Here is a 19,900-nt window from a genome sequence, read left to right as displayed (position 1 = left end):
GTAACGTACTGAAAAACGGGTGTGCCAATTGTGGATAAATAAAGCCTTACCAATGAAAGACAACACATATGTAGTTGCTCACTCACAATGGCTAACCATTAAATTTTTAAATTTCATGTGCTCACTCCATTTAATTATACATTTTTTGTACACATCTCCTGCGGTGGGTTGACACCCTGCCCGGGATTGGTTCTTGCCTTGTGCCCTGTGTTGGCTGGGATTGGCTCCAGCAGACCCCCGTGACCCTGTGTTCGGATTCAGCGGGTTGGAAAATGGATGGATGGATGTACACATCTCATTGTGTTTTTTTTCTTATTTAAGAGCAAAATAAAGGTTTTTAAAGAGATCCCACATTTTCCATTGTAAAATCCATGTACTTTTATCTTCAATAACTTCACAAGAGACGGAAGCCATTAATTGCTACAAAGCAGTTCTAAAATATGGACAAGGGCCTAAAATAAGAAGGAAGCATGCGGTGACAGCGCACTGCCGCACCCACCACATGACAAACCACCTGGATTGGGACCCAAATGCAACGGGTGACATGAGCCCTTGAGACCCAAATGCAATGGGTGACATGAGCCCATGAGAAAGGCCCTTAACCTGCAATTGCTTAGTCCTGGGTATAACGCTAATCTGCATCCAGCCCTGCAAGCAGGTCCTCCAATTTACAGGGAAAACTTGGAAGTTGGTGGTGGGATTGGCACTCTAGCCACCGTAAAATAAATTCTTAATTTTTCTTGGTTCAATATATATAACTCTTAAGATATTCTGGACCAAAAAAGGTACTTCTTATGATCAAGTCTATTAAAATAAAACCTTTTTAAAACATGGCAAGAATTCATCAATATAATTTTAGAATAAGCATGCCAGACACAACTCTTATTCTATAAATTGCTCTGCTATATTTAAGTTGCAATTAAGGATTCTGAAATAGGAATGAACAATGGACCATCAAGGCCTTGAAACTTAACACATTATAAATGTACTTAAAACTTCTACAAGCCACAAAGTAAACACGTGATAACTAAATTTAATTTATTCAAGTAGGTGGGCTACTACTTTAATACTAGAAATATTACCTAATATCTGTCATTTTAATAAACTTCAAATATTTAAATTACATATTTAATTTTATACTGCTAATTAGCAAAGAATGTTCACTTTCCAACCATACATAGTTTTGCAATATACATAAGTATATAAAAAATACTGCAAATTAAACCATATCTACTCTTCACAAAAACTATTGAAATAGGAATTTTCAAAAATTAACTATTAAATAATAACCATGCAAAAGACTTCATTTAAAACAAGTACCTTGATTTTCATATCAAGGTTTGTTTGTTCAAATACTGCTAGATAATCCATTAAGTGTAGCAAGAATACAACATATTTGTAGCATAACATTCTTTGACCCGCTTAATCCAATATAAACTTTTTACAATGTCATTTATTTCTAATAGCAATAAACAACAAGTGTACACCTCTTCCCATTTTGTACTAATTCTGTCTTCTCCCCAATCATGGTACTTCTGTTATGTACTGATATTAGTTTTATTTTACCCTTTTGTGACATTAGTAAAGACACTATATCTTCTGATCATGTTTATGGTTTCTGCCACTGACTTACAGTTAGGTCCATAAATATTTGGACAGAGACAACTTTTTTTCTAATTTTGGTTCTGTACATTACCACAATGAATTTTAAATGAAACAACTCAGATGCAGTTGAAGTGCAGACTTTCAGCTTTAATTCAGTGGGGTGAACAAAACGATTGCATAAAAATGTGAGGCAACTAAAGCATTTTTTTAACACAATCCCTTCATTTCAGTGTTCAAAAGTAATTGGACAATTGATTCAAAGGATATTTCAGAGGCAGGTGTGGGTAAGTCCGTCGTTATGTCATTATCAATTAAGGAGATAAAAGGCCTGGAGTTGATTTGAGGTGTGGTGCTTGCATGTGGAAGATTTTGCTCTGAACAGACAACATGCGGTCAAAGGAATTCTCCATGCAGATGAGAGAAGCCATCCTTAAGCTGCAAAAACAGAAAAAACCCATCCGAGAAATTGTAGATTTTGTCACTCGTAACATTGTAGCAGTTTGGTACATCCTGAGTAAGAAAGCAAGCACTGGTGAACTCATTAACGCAAAAAGGCCTGGACGTCCACGGAAGACAACAGTGGTGGATGATCGCAGAATCATTTCCATTGTGAAGAGAAACCCCTTCACAACAGCCAACCAAGTGAACACCACTCACCAGGGGGTAGGCGTATCGATATCCAAGTCTACCATAAAGAGAAGACTGCATGAAAGTAAATACAGAGGGTGCACTGCAAGGTGCAAGCCACTCATAAGCCTCAAGAACAGAAAGGCTAGATTGGACTTTGCTAAAGAACATCTAAAAAAGCCAGCACAGTTCTGGAAAAACATTCTTTGGACAGATGAAACCAAGATCAAACTCTACCAGAATGATGGCAAGAAAAAAGTATAGAGAAGGCTAGGAACAGCTCATTATCCAAAGCATACCACATCATCTGTAAAACACAGTGGAGGCAGTGTGATGGCTTGGGCGTGCATGGCTGCCAGTGGCACTGGAACACTAGTGTTTATTGATGATGTGACACAGGACAGAAGCAGCCAAATGAATTCTGAGGTGTTCAGAGACATACTACATACTACATCTGTACATGATACAGATGGACAATGACCCAAAACATACAGCCAAAGCAACCCAGGAGTTTATTAAAGCAAAGAAGTGGAAAATTCTTGAATGGCCAAGTCAGTCACCTGATCTTAACCCAACTGAGCATGCATTTCACTTGTTGAAGACTAAACTTCAGACAGAAAGGCCCACAAACAAACAGCAACTGAAAGCCGCTGCAATAAAGGCCTGGCAGAGCATTAAAAAGGAGGAAACCCAGCATCTGGTGATGTCCATGAATTCAAGACTTCAGGCTGTCATTGCCAGCAAAGGGTTTTCAACCAAGTATTAGAAATGAACATTTTATTTCCAGTTATTTAATTTGTCCAATTACTTTTGAGGCCCTGAAATGAAGGTATTGTGTTAAAAAAATGCTTTAGTTGCCTCACATTTTTATGCAATCGTTTTGTTCACCCCACTGAATTAAAGCTGAAAGTCTGCACTTCAACTGCATCTAAGTTGTTTCATTTAAAATTCATTGTGGTAATGTACAGAACCAAAATTAGAAAAAAGTCGTCTCTGTCCAAATATTTATGAACCTAACTGTAAAGTATGAACTTAGTTAGCAGTTTGAAATTGGACTGTTTATGGTTAACAAATTAAGTTATTAAAGTTCTATTTTAATAAAACCTAATACAACTACCTAATATAGACTAGAAACTAATACAATGACAACATGAACACTAATGATTAATGAGAATATTACATCTGCTAGGTAAAAATACTTGTGTAACAAAGCTTACTCTTATACTCACTCAAAAGGTTCACTTGGATCTGACTTTTGTATTTCTGGAGGAATTGGGATTCGTTTGTAGTACATTTCCCAATCAAATGCACCACGCATTGCATCACCAGCTTGGGTTTCATATCCAAAGTTATCATGATCAATAACATCAATCATTGGGCAAACAATTGTCTTTCTGTTTAGGGCAATTCTATCTAAAATTAAATAAAACAAAGTAAGCATGCATGAAATATTAAACACATAAAATTACAACCAAAATTACTTGAAGATAATTAATAATAAAATGATGTTAGCAGATCACATTTCACTAAAAGCAGCTAATAGTATTGAATAAAGTTATAATGTGCATAAATTACTAAAAGTGTTAATTGTTTTCAAGGATTTTAACTAGGCTTTTGCACAATTCTCATAACATGATACTATTTATGGTTAGAATACAATATCTGATATGTCTTTGCCCATTATTGTTACAATTAACAAGGGAACCACAGTGTTCTGACCAGGAGATGTCTACTCCTAATAATAATTCGTATTGTTCCTGCTCTGCTTGGTCTTTCTTCTTGTCATTTCTGACTATTTTGCTAGCCAGTGCAATCTCTATTTTGCTGAACAGGAAAAAGAAAAAAAAACCCTACTATTTATGTGAAGCAATGTCATCAGGTACATTTATTTGGAAGAATGCTAGCTACTGAAAGCAATGATCATTCATTCCTGGGTAGAAGTTAGCTGAAGCTAGAGACTTGACAAAATTGGGAACATTAATTTAGCTCTTGTTTTAATTCAAATGTGTGGATATTTGAGATAAATGAGGTTAGATAAACTTTATTAATGCAATGGGGAAATTCATATGCATACAGCAGCAGAAACACAAAAAGAAAGGATATAGAATCACAGGACAAATATGCTACTATATTCTGTAATTTTCCGCAGCAAAGGAAATCTCAACATAATGCATAATATTCTTGACAAACAGCTCTGCTTTTTAATCACAGCATTGACTCCACAGTGGAACACCATTGGCAGATCAAATTGTTTCCTAACCAAAAGTTAGCTCTTCTGATTAACAAAGAAAACAAACAAATTAAAAAAACTCCTTGAAAAATTAAAATTTCCCATACAATGTATGTACATGCATTGTAACAGGCTCAGATTCCCAGTGCATCAACTTATTTTAGCTGCCCCCTTGATTAATCAAGACAAACTAATGTTAACATATGAAAAACTCTGTACCCATTCTTTTACCTAAGAATGGGGAAGAGCTAAAGCAAACCAAAAGCAGCTCTGGGCATAATGACCTCAGAAGCACTAATACCAGGCCAGTTTAGGAACAGTAAAACATTTGACAGGAAAACAGTCAGCAGAGTATGCAGACAAGAACATAAGTAAGTATCATGAACAAGGAGAAGGAAATATGGCCAAAAATTAATTATCATGGAACAATTAAAATCTATGGGGTATGAGAGATATCAGTATAAAGAATTTGTATATACTTTAGAAGTATATATATATATTTTTTAAAACAAAATGCATTACTGAATTGTCCACACAAATACACCTCTTATCCAATTAAATGCTTCTTATAACTTTGCTACTTAAATAGAGTCAATAGCAGGTGTTCACGCTTCCTGAACTTATTAAAGTAGTTTCTCGCTCATGTTCTTACTCATACCACTCTTTTTTTCACAGAAACAGCACACGACACAACTTAAACCTGTTCCATTTTTCTGTTTGCATCAACTTGCCAATCTGACTGAACACCACATCAATCTGGGTAATATTCTTAAAGGGGTAGACTCATTATTACACACTGTTCACATACAACTCCTTACACATTACTTTAAGACACTAAAAATCACATTTTGCCCCATTTCCTTTAGCATGCAAAAATTGTCACATTTTCTATTTTACGTTTAAACGTGCTCACACATTTCCTAATAGTTTTTTGGCATACTGATAGCATTTTTTTTTCAAAATCCATGCTTGAAGAAAATTTTTACCCAGTATATTGAATCAACTGGTGTATTGTGCACTCTCATCAGGGATGGTCTTGGATAGCCATCACCAAACTTGCATCCTTATCCTATGCACACAGAGTAAACAACCGCCACCTTAGGCAGCCAGTTTAAAATATTATATTATATATACACATATACACATACACATATATATATATATATATATATATATATATATATATATATATATACATACATATACATATACACATATATACATATACATATACACATATATACATATACACATATATACATATACACATATATATATATACATACATATACAGTGGTGTGAAAAACTATTTGCCCCCTTCCTGATTTCTTATTCTTTTGCATGTTTGTCACACAAAATGTTTCTGATCATCAAACACATTTAACCATTAGTCAAATATAACACAAGTAAACACAAAATGCAGTTTTTAAATGATGGTTTTTATTATTTAGGGAGAAAAAAAATCCAAACCTACATGGCCCTGTGTGAAAAAGTAATTGCCCCCTGAACCTAATAACTGGTTGGGCCACCCTTAGCAGCAATAACTGCAATCAAGCGTTTGCGATAACTTGCAATGAGTCTTTTACAGCGCTCTGGAGGAATTTTGGCCCACTCATCTTTGCAAAATTGTTGTAATTCAGCTTTATTTGAGGGTTTTCTAGCATGAACCGCCTTTTTAAGGTCATGCCATAGCATCTCAATTGGATTCAGGTCAGGACTTTGACTAGGCCACTCTAAAGTCTTCATTTTGTTTTTCTTCCACCATTCAGAGGTGGATTTGCTGGTGTGTTTTGGGTCATTGTCCTGTTGCAGCACCCAAGATCGCTTCAGCTTGAGTTGACGAACAGATGGCCGGACATTCTCCTTCAGGATTTTTTGGTAGACAGTAGAATTCATGGTTCCATCTATCACAGCAAGTCTTCCAGGTCCTGAATCAGCAAAACAACCCCAGACCATCACACTACCACCACCATATTTTACTGTTGGTATGATGTTCTTTTTCTGAAATGCTGTGTTCCTTTTACGCCAGATGTAACGGGACATTTGCCTTCCAAAAAGTTCAACTTTTGACTCATCAGTCCACAAGGTATTTTCCCAAAAGTCTTGGCAATCATTGAGATGTTTCTTAGCAAAATTGAGACGAGCCCTAATGTTCTTTTTGCTTAACAGTGGTTTGCGTCTTGGAAATCTGCCATGCAAGCCGTTTTTGCCCAGTCTCTTTCTTATGGTGGAGTCGTGAACACTGACCTTAATTGAGGCAAGTGCGACCTGCAGTTCTTTAGACGTTGTCCTGGGGTCTTTTGTGACCTCTCAGATGAGTCGTCTCTGCGCTCTTGGGGTAATTTTGGTCGGCCGGCCACTCCTGGGAAGGTTCACCACTGTTCCATGTTTTTGCCATTTGTGGATAATGGCTCTCACTGTGGTTCGCTGGAGTCCCAAAGCTTTAGAAATGGCTTTATAACCTTTACCAGACTGATAGATCTCAATTACTTCTGTTCTCATTTGTTCCTGAATTTCTTTGGATTTTGGCATGATGTCTAGCTTTTGAGGTGCTTTTGGTCTACTTCTCTGTGTCAGGCAGCTCCTATTTAAGTGATTTCTTGATTGAAACAGGTGTGGCAGTAATCAGGCCTGGGGGTGGCTACGGAAATTGAACTCAGGTGTGATACACCACAGTTAGGTTATTTTTTAACAAGGGGGCAATTACTTTTTCACAGAGGGCCATGTAGGTTTGGATTTTTTTTCTCCCTAAATAATAAAAACCATCATTTAAAAACTGCATTTTGTGTTTACTTGTGTTATATTTGACTAATGGTTAAATGTGTTTGATGATCAGAAACATTTTGTGTGACAAACATGCAAAAGAATAAGAAATCAGGTAGGGGGCAAATAGTTTTTCACACCACTGTACATATATACACACACATACAGAGTACTGTGCAAAAGTTTTAGGCAGGTGTGAAAAAATGCTGTAAACAAAGAATGCTTTCAAAAATGGAAGTGTTACTCATTTATTTTCATCAATCAACAAAATGCAGTGAATGAACAAAAGAGAAATTTAAATCAAATCAATATTTGGTGTGACCACCCTTTGCCTTCAAAACAGCATCAATTCTTCTAAGTACACTTGCACACAGTTTTTGAAGGAACTCGGCTGGTAGATTGTTCCAGACATCTTGGAGAACTAACCACAGATCTTCTGTGGATGTAGGCTTCCTCACATCCTTCTGTTTCCTCATGTAATCCCAGACACACTCGATGATGTTGAGATCAGGGCTCTGTGGGGGCCATACCATCACTTCCAGGACTTCTTGTTCTTCTTTACGCTGAAGATAGTTCTTAATGACTTTGGCTGTATGTTTGGGGTCGTTGTCCTGCTGCAGAATAAATCTGGGGCCAATCATATGCCTCCCTGATGGTATTGCATGATGGATAAGTATCTGCCTGTATTTCTCAGCATTGAGAACAACATTAATCCTGACCAAATCTCCAACTCCATTTGCAGAAATGCAGCCCCAAATGTTCAAGGAACCTCCACCATGCTTCACTGTTGCCTGCAGACACTCATTATTGTACCGCTCTCCAGCCCTTCGACGAACAAACTGCCTTCTGCTATAGCCAAATATTTCAAATTTTGACTCATCAGTCCAGAGCACCTGCTGCCATTTTTCTGCACCCCAGGTCCTATGTTTTCATGCATACTTGAGTCGCTTGGCCTTGTTTCCACATCAGAGGTATGGCTTTTTGGCTGCAACTCTTCCATGAAGACCACTTCTGGCCAGACTTCTCCTGACAGTAGATGGGTGTACCTGGGTCCCACTGGTTTCTGCCAGTTCTGAGCTGATGGCACTGCTGGACATCTTCCGTTTTCGAAGGGTAATAAGCTTGATGTGTCTTTCATCTGCTGCACTAAGTTTCCTTGGACGACCACTGCATCTACGATCCTCAACGTTGCCCATTTCTTTGTGCTTCTTCAAAAGAGCTTGAACAGCACATCTTGAAACCCCAGTCTGCTTTGAAATCTTTGTCTGGGAGAGACCTTGGTGATGCAGTATAACTACCTTGAGTCTTGTTGCTGTGCTCAATCTTGCCATGACATGAAACTGTCTTCCACAACCTCACTTTGGTAGCAGAGTTTGGCTGTTCCTCACCCAGTTTTAAGCCTCCTTCACAGCTGTTTCTGTTTCAGTTAATGACTGTGTTTCAACCTACATGTGACATTGATGATCATTAGCACCTGTTTGGTAGAACTGGTTGATCATACACCTGACTAGAATCCTACAAAATCCCTGACTTTGTGCAAGTGTACCTATAAGAATTGATGCTGGTTTGAAGGCAAAAGGTAGTAACACTAAATATTGATTTGATTTAGATTTTTCTTTTGTTCGCTCACTTTGCATTTTGTAAATTGATAACAATAAACAATCATTATTTATATTTCTGAAAGCATTCTTTGTTTACAGCATTTTTTCACACCTGCCTAAAACTTTTGCACAGTACTGTATATTATATATATATATATATATATATATATATATATATATATATATATATATATATATATATATATACACAGTAATCCCTCACCTATCGCGGGGGTTACGTTCCAGAGCCCCCCGCAATAGGTGAAAATCCGCAAAGTAGCGACATATATTTATTTTATTATTTATACATATTTTAAGGCTTTATAAACCCTTCCCACACTCTTATAAACCTTTCTCACTCTCTTGTTAACCTTTCCCACGCTCTTATAAACACTTCCTATGCTCTTAAACACTTTCTACATTCTTAAACACCTCAGACCAACACTGCACACTGCACGCAGCGATCAGATGTCAATGTGTCTGCACTCGCTTTGTGAAGGGGGGCAGCTGAACTCACGCTGAGCAGAAATGGACTTTGTGCTGCTTCTGCCAAAATGCCTGCTTGTCGCTCTGCGCGTTCGGAAGGAGGAGTGTGTGTGTGTGTGTGGGTGTGTGAGAGCTGAACGCACCTTCGCTCAAACCCCCCCTCCCCAGAAGCGCAGTACGCTCCTGCCACTTCGCATTGTCAAGGGGGTGGGGAGCTGAATGAACGCTAAGGAGAAGTGGACTTTGTGCTGCTTGTCGCTCTGCGTGTCAATAATTTTAAGCCTGTACATCACCAATTTTCCTGTCTCACTGTCTTGTCTTGCGTGAAGTTAAAATGTTTTATAATAGTGAGATGTTACTCATATCCTTAGCCCGACATCCACATATCATATGTGTTAACAAAGTGTGTTTTATAAGTTTACATGTGTTTAAAGCATGTGGGATAGGTATTTTAAGGCTTAAACTATAAAAATGTTTATTTATATGGTCTTTCTATATCGCGGATTTTCTCCTGTTGCTGATGGGTCTGGAACATAACTTCCGCGATAGGCGGGCAATCACTTGTATTTAAAAACCCGTGAAGTCGTGAATCCGCGAAAAGTGAACCGCAAAGTAGCGAGGGATTACTGTATATATATATATATATATATATATATATATATATATATAATATAATACTAGGGCTCACTTTGCTCGCCCACCCCCGGGTTTGGTTTTCCTGGATATACAATTTAAAGAGATTGTTATTTTCATGGGAATTATTACATACTAGCCAACCCGCGGCGTAACATACGCCGCATAATTATGTATTGATGGGTGAACACTTGCTGAACGACACAGTTGTCCAAATGGGGTGGGTCTGTGGATACCACTGTGAGTGAATGAAAAGATGGACCTCTGGAGAGAGCAACATACAATTGTCCGTGACTGAAAGCGGGATCGTCTGTGACTATGGAGGCCACGCTGGTGAAAGTTACTTCGTCGGTAGAGATAAGTTTCAGCACTTGTAGCGAGTCTTCGTTGTTGACGCTTAATATAGCTTGCGTACTGAGTTGTTCCGGAGTCACAGTTGAGAAACACTTTTTTAATGTCTTTTAAGCACAGGGAAAAAAATTAACATGTGAAACATCCGTAATGTAATAAGCCACCAAGAAAAGTAACATTGCAACAATGCACGCTACGATCCGATCGCTGTAAACAGAAGTGAAAACAAAATCGAGGCCGGTGCATTCTTTAACTGCCTTGTAGCGCAATGGTAGTGCTGCAGTTTTGCAGTAAGGAGACTGTGGAAGATTTTGGGTTCGCTTCCTGGTTTCTCCCTGTGTGGATAGCGCTTTGAATACTGAAAACACCGGTATATCAATGTAATGAAGTATTATTATTCTTACGTGTCCAGCGCTCTCTCTCTCGCGCACCTGTATGCGTGTGTGTGTCGCTCTCTCTCTCTCGCTCGTTGCACGTGTTCCTGCAGGCATACCAGTAAGTGAATGAAAAGATGGAACTCTGGAGAGAGCAACATACAACTGTCCGTGACTGAAAACTGGTTTTGGCAGATACATTCACATCTTTTTGAAAGTTTGGCCCTGTGCCTTATTAATTGTCATCGCAAAGGCAAATCTAACAGGAAATTGTCTTTGCTCAGATGCACGCGCAGGCTCTCTCTCAGAAGCACACAAGCCCCCTCCCCCTCGGTCTCTCAGAAGCACGCGAGCCCTCTCTCTCTGTAACATTGCAGCAGTTGTATAAACACTTTTTTTTTTAAATGAGTTTTAAGCACAGGGGGAAAAAAACCCAGGCTCCCTGCATGCGCAGGCTCTCTCTCTCTCAGCAGCACCTGAGCCTCCCCAGCCCTCTCTCTCTCTCAGCAGCACTCGAGCCTTCCCAGCCCCCCCCTCTCTCTCTCAGCAGCACGTGAGCCCCCTCCCCCTCTGTCTCTCAGAAGCACCCGAGCTCTCTCTCTCTTTCTCTCTGTAACATTGCAGCAGTTGTATAAACACTTTTTTTTTAAATGAGTTTTAAGCACAGGGGGAAAAAAAGGTACATTTGAACAAATCCGAACTTTATGTAAAAGCCAACCAAGATAGTAACATTGCAGGAGTTCACCATTTTTAATCAGGTGACTGACAGTAGTGGAGTCAGGCACAGAGAAGGTCAGCTGCTGAGAAAGCGTCTCGACTGTTGCAGGGCGGTGAAGCAGGTGAGACTCTAATGAAAAAGAGGCACAGGGCTTATTGGTTTTTAAAGACTACTTCCTTCATTGTGTTTTAACCTCAGTTTTAAAGGATTGCGCGGCTCTCTCTGTCGCGCTGCCTGTGTGTGCGCGCGGCTCTCTCTCTCGGGCTGCCTGTGTGTGCCTCTGTCTCTCTCTCGCGCTGCCTGTGTGTGAACCAAGGTTCCACTGAGGTTGACTAATGAAAAGTCAACGTGGCTCAGAGCTGCATGTGGACTGTGGCACAGACAAACAGAAATGACGGCATGTTTTCCGAGGTGTCGCGTCCGAGTTGGTGGGCGTGGCTCTGCGAGTTGTCATCGTATCCAATGGTCTTAGAGTTGGTGGGCGTGGCTCCTTCCTGCGTGCACCATGGGTGTCTTACTTGTCGGCGGCTTAGTGAATCCACACCCCTTCCGGCGTGCTTTCCATGGGTGGCTACTTGTCTTCCGGCTTAGTGAATTATATATATAGATGCATTATTTTCACTTTTACTTTAAAACTTTAGTAAAAACAATATTTGGAATTAACTTTTCTTTGGGCTTGCATCGTGACAATGCAACGTATAACTGCCTGTGATTGACTATCCTTTCATCCTCTCTAATCCATAAAATGACTTTTCGAATGTTTGTCCAAGCTCTTTCTTCTTCGCTTTGCCATTGACGTGTCATCTAGAATGTATAAAATTATTGTCCTGATAAAACTTATAAGAGCTGAGAGCTCAGGAAGTGTGTCTGCCAAAAGCATTCACACGACTAAGATCTGAGAGAACAGGAACTGTGTCTGACAAAAGCATTCACATGACTGAGGTTAGATGACCGTGGTCTTGTTTGAAAATAGTTGTATGTAGGGCGTGACTTGAAAGAATCTCATGTTAAAAGTCTCCGTCTCACGGGACTTCATACCACGGCAAAGTTGTTAGAATCTTTTAATTCTTACTGGCAACACGAATTAGATGATCTACAAGCCTCTGACTTAAAGTTTAAATCCGAACAATATATTCAATCTCTTTTCGCTGTTCCGTTATTATTACAGGGTAATAATTTCCGTTTATTTGCGCTAATGTGATCTTTCCTATCCTTTTTTTGAGACTTTTGAATTTTCGTACTTCCATTATCTCTAACCTGCTCTGCATGTGCACCGCGCCAACATTTTTTAATTCTTTACGACATTCTACTTTGTCATCTACTCTTTGTCCGTTATTTTCGGCCCTGGGCATAGTCAAATCACTTTCTCGTGGGACGTACAAGTGTCTCTACAAGAAAATGACATCTCGTCTCCTTCCAAGATTTTTTTTTAATAATAGGGAGATATAAACACAACTTGTGCATGATAAAAGATTTAAATGTGTCATAATTTGCTGCCTTTTCTGTGGATTGCACTAAGATGAAACAAACTGTTTAGAAAAAAATCACTTCTGATTTGCTGAGAGCTGTGCAAGTGGTGCAGTTACTCAGATGCAGTTCATATACTAACTTCGTCAGTGCTTAGCTTACTACTTACAGGGAATTTGTGCACACTTATTGCAAGCCTTTAATGCTGACATACCCCTACTTTCAGGAGTGGCTCATCTTTTACTAGAACAGTTTTGGCACACTCCAATTCAAAAGGAATGACAGTTAGTTGCAAGCTTACCGATTACAGTGATCCCTCGCTATATCGCGCTTCGCCTTTCGCGGCTTCACTCCATCGCGGATTTTATATGCAAGCATATTTAAATATATATCGCAGATTTTTCGGTGCTTCGCGGGTTTCTGCAGACAATGGGTCTTTTAATTTCTGGTACATGCTTCCTCAGTTGGTTTGCCCAGTTGATTTCATACAAGGGACGCTATTGGCAGATGGCTGAGAAGCTACCCAGCTTTCTTCTCTCTCTCTCTCTCTCTCTCTCTCTCTCTCTCTCTCTCTCTCTCTCTCTCTCTCTCTCTCTCTCTCTCTCTCTCTCTCTCTCTCTCTCTCTCTCTCTCTCTCTCTCTCTCTCTCTCTCTCTCTCTCTCTCTCTCTCTCTCTCTCTCTCTCTCTCTCTCTCTCTCTCTCTCTCTCTCTCTCTCTCTCTCTCTCTCTCTCTCTCTCTCTCTCTCTCTCTCTCTCTGACTTTTTCTGATCCTGACGTAGGGGGATTGAGCAGGGGGGCTGTTCGCACACCTAGACGATACGGACGCTCGTCTAAAAATGCTGAAAGATTATCTTCACGTTGGCTACCTTTTGTGCAGCTGCTTCGTGAAGCGACATGCTGCCTGGTGCTTCGCATACTTAAAAGCACGAAGGGCACGTATTGATTTTTTTATCTGTCTCTCTCTCTCTCTCTGTCTGTCTGCTCCTGACGGAGGGGGTGTGAGCTGCCACCTTCAACAGCTTTGTGCCGCTGTGCTTCGCATACTTAAAAAGCCAAACAGCCCTATTGATTTGTTTGCTCCTTTGAAGAGGAAGATATGTTTGCATTCTTTTAATCGTGAGACTGAACTGTCATCTCTGTCTTGTCATGGAGCACAGTTTAAACTTTTGAAAAAGATTTGCATTTAACTCCCTTCTCCATCTCTTATTTATATAGATATTTACTTCTCCCCTTCTTTTGTCTAATGTTGCCTTATTAAAAAGCTTAAAGAAATTTTCCTTTAGCTAAGCTCTCCTTCTCAGGGGTGGGGTTTGATTTGTTTTCAAATTTGTTGGGTTATAAATTGATCTGTTTGTATGGAATGATTACAAAAAAATTAATAAAATAAAAATATTTAAAAAAAAAAAAAAAAAAAAAAAAAATTTTGAAAAAGAGACAAATGTTTGTTTGCAGTGTTTGAATAACGTTCCTGTCTCTCTACAACCTCCTGTGTTTCTGCGCAAATCTGTGACCCAAGCATGACAATATAAAAATAACCATATAAACATATGGTTTCTACTTTGCGGATTTTCTTATTTCGCGGGTGGCTCTGGAACGCAACCCCCGCGATGGAGGAGGGATTACTGTATAACTGAATATCTCATGGATAAAATTACAACACCATAAATTAATTCAGTTCAGGAAGTATATACATTATCTCAATGATCCCATAACAAGTAAAATGTATATATTAAGCTTGATAGTTATATTTCTAATTTTAGCTATTATGACATTCTAGTTGAATCAGCTGAAGAATTTTTTTTATACGCTACACTAAAAACAAAACTGATTTTAACATTTTGCTGTAGTTTCTAACAAAAGAGATAAATACATTATACATCTATGCATATGTAGAAAATGCCTAGATTTGGAAAAATGCTACATATGACTTTAGGTTTATAAACTCAGAAATATACTACTTTAGATTAAAATTTTACTCAAAATGTTTTATGACAAAAAAGAAAACCGGATATACCAAAAAATCAATGTACTTTTGACTTTACCAGGATACTTTAGAGAAAAGCCAAGCAAAATGACACCTTTTATTGGCTAACTAGAAAGATTACAATATGCAAGCTTTCGAGGCAACTCAGGCCCCTTCTTCAGGCAAGATGTAATCTTACATCTTGCCTGAAGAAGGGGCCTGAGTTGCCTCGAAAGAAGATTACAATATGCAAGCTTTCGAGGCAACTCAGGCCCCTTCTTCAGGCAAGATGTAATCTTACATCTTGCCTGAAGAAAGGGCCTGAGTTGCCTCGAAAGCTTGCATATTGTAATCTTTCTAGTTAGCCAATAAAAGGTGTCATTTTGCTTGGCTTTTCTCTACATTCATAATGGCTAACACGGTACAACACCCTAGTACACCAGGATACTTTATAAATGTTCAGATTGAATGTACTGATTGAAGACCTCTTCAAACAGAACACTGCAGACAAAATAAAATACACTTTTAACTTATTTAGTTGCATATTATCACTAAAAACAGTTGAGCATTCTAGTCATTATTTGAAAGTACAGATAGTAAGTAATATACAGTGCATCCGGAAAGTATTCACAGCACATCACTTTTTCCACATTTTGTTATGTTACAGCCTTATTCCAAAATGGATTAAATTCATTTTTTTCCTCAGAATTCCACACACAACACCCCATAATGACAACATGAAAAAAGTTTACTTGAGATTTTTGCAAATTTTATTAAAAACAGTGTTTTACCATAATAGCTTTGAGCAGCTGCATGATAAGCTAGCCTGCCTATTATACTAACAATAAAATATAACTTTCAAATATTATCCACAACTACAAAAAATTAATGTGAATAGTTCTTACTGTGCAGACACCCACAGCAAAATACACCCAACATTTTGGTTATTATGTTCTCTTAAAATCTCATTGTGAAAACCTATAAAATATTCTGTGAATAGAGAGTCACAACAGTTGCAGCATAATAGTAATACACTGTGCAAAAAACTATTTGTCCTCCACAAACTTCAAACTAAACACACCCAGTTTTATTGACAATTGCAAAATCTCATTTTACCCACTTACCAAGCAATGGAGGCAGCCAATTAACATTGGTCTCACAATGTGAATCAAGGAAAGTTATAACTTCTCCAACAGCCACTGAAGCACCCAGCAGTCGGGTTCTTATCAAACCTTCTCTTTTTTTGGTGCGGATAATCCTTACTTTCGGGAGACGGGTCATGTATTGTTCAAGAGTAATCTTCAAATGATCTTTGAAAGTAAAACAAGATTTTATTTGTATCTTAGTGTACAGAAATATAAACTAAACTACAAATCAGAGAGCTCAACTGTTCTGGTGTAAAATCTTAAACACTGTATCAAATTCTGTAAAAAAATGTATAAATAAAAATATTTTTCTGCCCTTCCAAAAAGACAATATATATTGAATATTAACAAAAACATGCATAAAATGTTATTTCTCTTTAAAGGAAAAACAAACCTAAAATACACACAAGACCTCAACATTTAATGCTATAACCTAGTTACATAACTTACTTAGTCCAATGAGAAAGGCAAGGAGTCAACATTTTCATTTGAACCAATTCATGATACTAGTTTTAATTTAACATTGTTTTGTTCCAATATCCACATTTACTGTGTTATAATCAAGAAATTCCCAGCAGAATGTATTACTTTTTATAAACATTACTTTTATTTTATTACAGCAGAGTAAAGTAAGCGTTAGGCCCGAAAGGATGCCTTACAATTATAAGGCAGAAAAAGTTGCAGTTTTCTTGGCAGAAATTTATAATAATTTAGTTTTAAATACAGAAAAATCAAAGATTTATGGTTTAACATTTTAGTAAATGTAGACATATCACTGCATTTAATAAAAAGTTGCCTTCCACCTTGGAATATACTTTTGCAGATATAAAAAGCATTGCTTGTCAAGACAGTTGACTGTCAATATGGCCAAAAGAGAGGAAAAGAAACAGATTTCCTGCAGAAAATGTATACTCTTATTAGAGATTCTTAAATGACAGTGAATTATATAAAAATACTAGTTGCCCTAAGAATACAGCTCAACATTATGCATCAATGGCAATTGTTTCACATACTGCCACAATAAAAAGTATGCCAAACAGCAGGTTACATATATCCACTTGACGGAGAGCTTGCACTTATTTTACTACACAGACGGACAGTATGGCAAACCCTTAAAAATATGTCCGCAACCCACAGTTTAAGAAACATTGCATTAAAAGAAAATAGTTGTAGCTCAAATGATGCTTAAACTTGATTCATGCATTTTCTTTAGCAATGAATGACAGACTATCCTTTTTACCTTTATCCATTATTTTCTCTAATGGTCGCCTTTCAAATAAATTAAGGAAATTCATTCATTCCATCTTCTCTATCTCAGTTCCAAAATAAAGGAACTAAAGTTAAAACCCTACCACCTGTTACTTTCATACTGAAAACAAAGAGTTAAAAAGGTAAGATGCCATTAAGCAGTTTATTGATGCATATGGTTTTTCTAAATATACAGAAAAAGTAGATACCTGTCAATATAAATCGCTCAAGGAAATTCTAAAATAATTGAAGGTGTAAAGTTACTCCATTGGGTTACTAGATTAAGTTTTATAGTTCCAGGGATATTATGGAATACCATGCTATTATTATTATTATTCTTTATTTAAAAAAGCAGACAAAAATTATATTAAAAAGAACCAATCAGAGCAATAAAATTGTGTGTGTCACAGTGATTAGTGCTACTGCCACACAGCTCCAAAGGATTCAACTTCCAGCGCAGCCACAGTAAGTGGAGTTTGGCCATCTTGCCTATGTTTGCAAGAATGTTATCCACATATTCTAATTCACTTCAAATCCCAATGACAAACATTTTTGGTTAATTGGTAAGTTTAATTAAGGATGGCATGGCTGAATATCGATTTGCATTAACAGTTGGAACCAGAAAAGATTAGCAACCTGAGGGAATGGTTCCTTTCTTGTGTAAAGTAAATTTGTAAAACACACTTAAAAGGGATATGCAAAATCCAGAAAAAAAAACAAAACAAGAAAAACTTGAAACAGCAGTTGCTTTGCATTTATTTAGCGCAAAAAAACCTAATCTGCCAATGGGTTAATCAAAATTTATTTTAAGAAATCTCATCAAGTAATCTTAAATAAGAATGTTTTGACAAGTCAATACATTTTTAACAAGATTCAATGGCTGGATATAAAAACTTTGAGAAGGGTCCAGCTGCAGAGCTGGGGTTTATTGGGGACCTTTCACCTCCTTATATTTCATTTTTTGCAGTGTGAATGGACAGATATGTGATTATGAACTTCAATAATTTCTTAAAATTATGTTAGTTATAGGTATGTCATTGGATTGTTGTACCATAGATGGCTTTGTGGCTCATGCTGTGAGACCAGGCTCTGGACCTTGTGGCACTAAATGTAGATTAATCAGGTTAAACAAAATATATGACAAACAGTGCAAAGGAGGACACCAATAACCTTTCACAGATTAACACTGGTGTAAGAGGAATCACTTCCATACACATCCCTACTTCTAGCCAAGAAGCAGCTCTGCGTATTTTAAACTCTATGGCAAAAAAAAAAAAAAAAAAAAAATTGGGAAATTTAGATAGCTCTATAAGATGAATCAATATGTCCATTTGTAACATACTGGTTTGACGTTTGAGTGTAATTTACAAATATTGAAATTTTAAAAGTAACCAGGACAAAAACAAATGTGGACTATTAAAGAATGGTTGTTTTGAAAATGTGAGAAAGGCAATTTGTGAAGACATCCTGAATCTAACAGCTTAAAGAACCTGATGGAGACAGTGTGTATGAGGCACTGTAATCTCATGCAGAAGGCTTAAGTGACGGAAGAGTTAATGTAAAGATAAGAACATGTAATGTATAACATGAGGCTGAACTCTTTTCCAAATACTATTAGTCTGTCCAAAGCATTTTCAATATTTTGAATTGGCATTTAAATGGCATATTTTTTCACAACTCTTTGACTGTTACTTAATCCATTTTGTGGCTTAATTGTATAAAAGCAATTATCATCAGCTGCAAGTAAATACACCTTAAAGGTTGCAATAACAGCTTGTGTTAGGAGATAAAAACAGAATGTGTACATTACTACCATGTTCAACAATTGCAGATTTCCCAGAACATTACTGATAATTAGAGAAGCTTTTTCTGTTAAGGTCAGTTATCACTAAATTATTTTTCTACCAAAGGGGTAAAATAATTTTGAGTACAATCCCAAAACATTGTTAAATTAACCAAGCACTCCTACTAGACTGTCATGTAACAAGTAAGCTTTGCTTATTTGTGCTCTTAATGCTCTGAGTATTTTGAAATGGAACTCAGGTAAGCAAAAGGCTCATCTTAACATATCCTTTAGCATTGCCCCCAAGCAAAAACACAACATTGTACTTAGAAGCTTTATGTCCTTTGGCTTCCTTTTCCTCCCGAGAAATAACGATTTGTCACATCATTCCTTTCATTCCTAGCATGTAAACTATAACCACCCTCTTCACTTTTTTTGATTCCTCAGGAATGCAAGACTGGGAGATGCTCTCTCATTTGTGAGTTTAAGGCTGTGCAGAAGTTCCAAGTTCTAAGTCCTTGGCACTATAACAGCTCACATCTAACACCTTAGACTTCAATTTCTCAAATTAAGACAGTGCCTTTTTATATATCCATCCATCCATTCTCTTCTGCTTATCCAAGGTCGGGTCGCGGGGGCAGCAGCTTCAGCAGAGATGCCCAGACTTCCCTCTCCCCGGCCACTTCTTCTAGCTCTTCCGGGGGAATCCCAAGGCGTTCCCAGGCCAGCCGAGAGGCATAGTCTCTCCAGCGTGTCCTAGGTCTTCCCCTGGGCCTCCTCCCGGTTAGACGTGCCCGGAACACCTCACCAGGGAGGCGTCCAGGAGGCATCCTGATCAGATGCCCGAGCCACCTCATCTGACTCCTCTCGATGCGGAGCAGCAGTGGCTCTACTCTGAGCCCCT

General features: G+C 37.9%; 1 protein-coding gene across 1 annotated transcript in view; it reads right to left on the bottom strand.

Moving 5' to 3' along the window:
• Window positions 1-19,900, bottom strand: part of LOC114660319 (polypeptide N-acetylgalactosaminyltransferase 10-like) — a 112,814-nt gene that overhangs the window by 50,387 nt on the left and 42,527 nt on the right. Inside the window, exons 5-6 of the mRNA XM_028812941.2 lie at window positions 15,945-16,130; window positions 3,462-3,645 (exon numbers count right to left, since the gene is read on the bottom strand). Coding sequence (XP_028668774.2) covers window positions 3,462-3,645; window positions 15,945-16,130 — 370 coding nt within the window. The remainder of the gene's footprint in view (window positions 1-3,461; window positions 3,646-15,944; window positions 16,131-19,900) is intronic.

Source organism: Erpetoichthys calabaricus, chromosome 11 (genome assembly GCF_900747795.2).
Source record: "Erpetoichthys calabaricus chromosome 11, fErpCal1.3, whole genome shotgun sequence".
Taxonomy (NCBI): domain Eukaryota; kingdom Metazoa; phylum Chordata; class Cladistia; order Polypteriformes; family Polypteridae; genus Erpetoichthys; species Erpetoichthys calabaricus.
This window is presented reverse-complemented; position numbering and strand designations above follow the sequence as displayed.